The sequence below is a fragment of the Syngnathus floridae genome, unplaced genomic scaffold (genome assembly GCF_059516105.1).
Source record: "Syngnathus floridae isolate MCC-2025c unplaced genomic scaffold, RoL_Sflo_1.0 HiC_scaffold_25, whole genome shotgun sequence".
NCBI lineage: Eukaryota > Metazoa > Chordata > Actinopteri > Syngnathiformes > Syngnathidae > Syngnathus > Syngnathus floridae.
Window position 1 is genome coordinate 534,468 of NW_028284054.1, and position 5,405 is coordinate 539,872.

The window sequence follows — 5,405 nt, forward strand, 5'->3', positions numbered from 1 at the left end:
AGATATTTCTGTTGATAATCGTCGCTGCTCAGCGGCTCACGGCCATCGCGCCAACAGATTTGAATTTTGGCGGAGGTTCGGGCAATTACGTCATATCCGCGGCACATGACTGCGACGTAATACCCGCTTATCTGAAACGGCAGTTAAAAGTAGAGTTACATCAAGTTTTCTTGGAACCTAAACGAATGAAAGAAAACTATCATTTGGCCACAACCAAGATTCACAGATACAACACAACGTGCGGGGTTGAGGTTAAAGATTGAGTGAAGGGCCCTCGTTTTAAACTACTGTTTTGAAAAGGAGTGGAAACAAGTAAGACGTATTTAATTTATTTAATGGGAAGTAGTAAGACTTATTAAATTTATTTAATCTACTTTTCTTCCCAGGCAAAATTTGATGTGCTGCAATTCCAAATTTCCAAAGTGAATGAAGGAATGAAGTCCTTTAAATTATGATTTTGTATAAATACTAGGCATAAACACAAAATCGACGGCACAAAATGGGCAGACTTTACTTGTTTGAAAAGGACTGGTTACGAGACAGACTTTTTTAATTCATTTAATGGGAAGAAAACGTATTTAGTTTAATTGATCTATTTTTGTTCCCTGGCAAAATTCGATTTGCTGCAATTCCAAATTTCCAAAGTGAATGAAGGAAAGAAGTCGTTTAAATTATGATTTTGTTTAAATACTAGGCATAGACACAAAATCTACGGCACAAAATGGGCAGACTTTACTTGTTTGAAGAGGACTGGTTACAAGACAGACTTTTCTGATTTATTTAATGGGAAGAGGACTTATTTAGTTTATTTAATCTATTTTTGTTCCCTGGCAAAATTGGATTTGCTGAAATTGTATTTTGCCAAATCTCGATTTGAGACCTGATAGGAAGTATTAAACGCTTAGTTAAATCAATACAAGTTGGTAATAAGAGCGAGTAATGTTGGTTGAACCGATGAATGAAGGTTGAAAGCAATTTAAATTATGACTTTGTATAAATACTAGATATTAACAGAACATCTACTGCGCAAAATGGGCAGAGTTTACTTGTTTGAGAAGGAGTGGCTTATTCAAAACTAAGATTTATTTAATCTGTTTGTTCCCAGGCAAAATTGGATGTGATGCAATTCCAAATCTATCTGAAACGGCAGTTAAAAGTAGAGTTACATAGTTTTCTTTTTTAATCAACACAATCATTTACAACCGTTGACCAGAAAGAATCGTCGAAATTCGACGTCCCCCACAAACGCCACGCTCACTCGCTTTTCAGGGCAACAAAAGTACTTCTTTTTAAAAACGATGAGTTGTACTTACCGTGTACGCTCTGGACGGTCCAGTTGCAAGCAGAAAATAAAAATATTTCTCTTGTTAGTCGTATGTTACCATCCGCTGTGTCTTTGTCAACATCGCCGCCATTTTCCTACTTCCTGCTGCGAGCCACGCCCACGGATTTAAATTTGGGCGGAAGCTCTTTCCATTGGCGTCGTTTTCGCGTATAGCAAATCCGATTGGTTGGGAAGGGGGCACGGTTATGCAGCCGAGGGGTCCTGTGATCGGTGGGATGTAAAGTAGGCGTCGACGTCACGTCCGCGTCACGTGACCACGACGTGGCAGACGATATAGCAACCGCTGTTTTGTTTAGTAGATTTACAGTTGTTATGCATTGGCATAATGGTGTGCACTCAAAATAGATTTAAATAAATTAAATATTTCTTCTGCCCACTCCCTTTTAAACAAGTTAACTCTGCCCACGTCCATTGACGTCTTGTCTGCGTCACGTGACCACGACGTAGCGACGTCATGTAGTAACCGCTGTTTTGATCAGTAGACTTACAGTTATTATGCGTTGACATAATGGCGCACTGGTTAGCATGGCCACCTCTTAAGCATGATGTTGCGGGTTCGACGCCTGATCAATGTTAGCATGGAGTGAGCTTAAGTGCATGGCGCTGAAGATTTGAATCTTTGAAATGCGCTGAGGTCTGACATATCAGGCAGAATGGTTTGCCATCACGTTCAACAAAAAATAGAAACTTTCCCACTCTGATTAAAACGTCCTGTGTTCATCTACGTATTTTCGTTTTGCTGTGCATCTTTTCCCTGCCATTTCAAGAGCCCAATTGACACTCATAGTTTAAAGAAATGTGTTTGCCCATCCTACTTTGTGGAATTTCACCACATGCGCTTTTGACCAAAATACCAAATTGAACTCAAGTGAAGCCAACACGCACAACCCCCCCCCCCCCCCCACACACACACACACACACACACAAATGTTGATATGAACATAAAAGAGCCGCATGCGGTTCGGGAGTTGCGGCTTGGCCAAACCTGTACTATACAACTTTATTTGTATAAAATTTTCACAACAGCTGTCACACAAACAAAGCGGGAAAAACCGAAGACGTGCGTGTTCCGCCCACGCTGGATTTATTTGCACCTTTGAAAAGACACCGTATTGCCGCAGATGTGGCAAAGAGTACTTTTGGGCATCTGAGACGGAAGGATGTCCAAAGCATCACGTCACCTGCTCTGGTAGGCATGGTGGTGGGACGTTGAGGTCAACCGCTTTGGGGTTGGCTGAATCTTTGATCGCAGGATGCCACACACTTGAAGACAGAAGCAGAAAAGCAGAGCTAAATGCAAAATGTACTCACCGGTGACTCCAATTTTTTTCCCCCCTGAAGAAACAGCTGGACGGGTGGCCCCGGCTGGCCAGTGGGACTCTTGTTATTCTGACCCTTTTTAGTGCGCGTTTGGGGCAACAACCGTTTTTTGTGGCGCTCTCTTCTGGTTCAAAAGTGCCCTGCATGTGAATTTGCTTTTCCTGCCTTCTGATTGGATGAGCGCCGGTGTGACGCGGTGCCTCTGTCACCGTGGCGGGGGGTATACGTTGGCATCGGAGCGTCTGCCAACGTCTGAGACCGGCTGGCAGTGTATCGGAGGTGTCGAGTGCGGTGCCGCTGGAGCTCACTCACCAGCTGGTGTTAGGGCCACAGAATGAAGGCCAAGGAGAAGAATAGAAAGAGAAACAGAAACTTCTCCTCCAATTGTTTGATTTGTCTCTTCTGAGCTTCGATGAATTCTTTCAGCTCTTTGTTCCTCTAGGACGGACAAATGGAAAGTGGCATTCAAAAGCCAGTAAGCGTGCAAGTAAGTGCCGGGCTGGCTTTGGGCCCTTACCTGTTGCGCGCTGTGCAGCAGATCCATTCTCTCTTGGAGGATGCAAGCGTCGCGCTCCCTCAACTCGCACATCAGGGCTCGCTTCCATTGGTCCACGGCGCTCCTAAGCTCTTCTCTCTGATCCGCCGTCAGCACGTCATTCACGCCAGCGTGGCTGGCTTTTTCGCCGTCCGTGGCGGGGCAGTCCCGCTGCGGTAGCGCCTCGTACAACATGGCCTCTAGCTCCAGGATCCTCTGGGCCGCAATCCTCGTCCATCAGTGGTCCGGCGGGAGATTTGAGGGCGGCTTACCTTATGAGCCTGGTCCATGGAACACTTCCTGAAGTCCAACTCTTCATCCAGGTAGCCCTTCTGCTTGCAGAACATATCCTAGCACAGCTCAAGGTCAGAATTGTTGGGGCACATTGCCGGAGTTCCCCTTGGCTGATGTCGCGTGTCTGTCTACCTTCTCACTTTCAATGTCCAACATCTTCTGTTGAAGTGCTGACTTGGTCACTTTGATGTATTCTAACCACTGAGGAAAGGCTGCTGTCACATAAGCAGAATGCGAGAGCGTGCGTGGACGTGCGCGTTACCTTCTCGGCTAGGGTGAGAAGGGTCCTGGCGTGAATCACGACCACCTGCTCCTCGTTGGTGAGATTCTGCAAGAGCCCAAAGGCACAGCGTCAACAAGCTTCTTTCAGCGCAAAGCCTTCCAAAAGTCACATTTGAGCCGCCGAGTCTCGTGGAGTGCGAACATAAGGAGTTCGACATACACTTACGGCGTTATAGCCCAGGATGTCCAGCTTCTTCATCAGATCACTGATGACGATGTCCGGGGGAAAGGCGCAAGGAGCAATGTAAGGTGTTCTGGGACCTCGGGTTAAGGTTAGGGTTGCGAGGGACGCCTTACGTACGCTCACGCCCTCGGCCTCGCAGTAGATCTGCAAAGGGCTGAGGCCGTCTGGGAAACGGACTTGCAGAAACTTCAAGACGGGGGAGCGCCACTCCCTCTCCTGAAAGGCAGAGGCATGCATCCGTCCGTCCGTCCGTCCGTCCGTCCGTCCGTCCGTCACATCTCTGGCCTCAACACGCTTGTGCGAGTCTTCCCACCTCCAGCTCCAGGATGCGGAACTCAAGCAGTTCGTTTTGGTCTCGGATATCCTGGATGTGCTCTTTCAGACGCGCTTCTTCCGCCTCCATCCGCCTGACCTGAAAAGACAGTCAGACCTCATCTGCGGGGCTTCCCGACGGGTGTGACGCCAAGCGACTCCGCCCAGCGCCTTTCTTTCCGTCACCTTTTCGGCCAACTGCTGATTGCTCTGACGCAGCAGCTGCTTCTCCTCCACCCACTTGACATTCTAGAAGAGACAAACGCGTGGACAGCTTTGGAATGTTGTGTCATTTTCATCCACAAATTCTTTGGTTGACTGGAAAATGACATTTGCTTTTCTCCGCATTTTCCCAGCCACGTTCGGGGGGGGGGGGGGGGGGGGTTGGTCCAGTAATGCCAGACGAATGAGTGACTGAAGAATGTAGCTATTTTGTCTGAGAAAAAGGTGTGCTCATTGATGAGCTTACCTGTCCTTGTTGCTTCAGCGCTGACTCCAGATCTGCTACTCTGCTTTGATAGTGACCCATTTCTACCATCAGCTTTTCTCTGGTCTGAAAGGAGGAGGAGGGAGGCTCCTCCTCCTCCTTTCAGACCAGAGAACACCCGAGGCTGGGTGAGAACGGGGAGGCTGCGACCCGGCCGGGGGTTGCGGAAAGGGGCGCCACCTTGATCTCCTTCTCGGCGTCGTAGTCCCCTTCGCTGGTCTGGGCTAGCAGAGCGTAGGCTCGTTGCAGCGCTTGATATTCTTGCGTCAGCTGGCGGTAGCGAAGCTCCGCCTCTTCATGCACACACCAATGCAACACAGCACTAGTACCAGAATCAGTCAGACCGGCGACAAAGCACCCGCGACGCAAAGACGAGTCCGATTCCAGGCTGAAGAGGAATGTTTGGTGCCAATACGCTGGCAGAAATGGCGGGCTACCTCTTCGGGTTCCGTGTCGGGGGTTCTGTCGGTGTGAAAAGACAAGGACGATCCGTCCGAGTCCACCAACACGTCTTCGTCGTAGCCGTAAAATGTTTCGATGACCTGCGGGCGCGGAAGCAAACATCTCTCTGAACAAACTGAAGCGACACCTCACGATGAATCGACGAGAGGAACGATAGCGAGAAAAAGGCCATTTCATCTTGCGC

At 48.3% G+C, this 5,405-nt stretch overlaps 1 protein-coding gene across 1 annotated transcript; it reads right to left on the reverse strand.

Annotated features, from left to right (window-relative positions):
• Nucleotides 1-2,441: 2,441 nt before the first annotated feature.
• LOC148378822 (janus kinase and microtubule-interacting protein 3-like) lies at nucleotides 2,442-3,618 on the reverse strand. Its single transcript, XM_088367710.1, has 2 exons — nucleotides 3,183-3,618; nucleotides 2,442-3,103 (listed from the first exon to the last, which is right to left on the reverse strand). Exons 1-2 carry the CDS (start codon nucleotides 3,393-3,395, stop codon nucleotides 2,987-2,989), a joined length of 330 nt encoding a protein of 109 aa, XP_088223836.1. The 5' UTR covers nucleotides 3,396-3,618; the 3' UTR covers nucleotides 2,442-2,986.
• Nucleotides 3,619-5,405: the final 1,787 nt, after the last annotated feature.

Excerpts from the sequence above, each read along its gene's own strand:
- LOC148378822 (XM_088367710.1), bottom strand. The coding sequence starts at position 3,395 with ATGTTGTACGAGGCGCTACCGCAGCGGGACTGCCCCGCCACGGACGGC. Across the intron at positions 3,104-3,182 it reads TGCTGCACAGCGCGCAACAG|AGGAACAAAGAGCTGAAAGA; the intron begins GTAAGGGCCCAA and ends TGTCCGTCCTAG.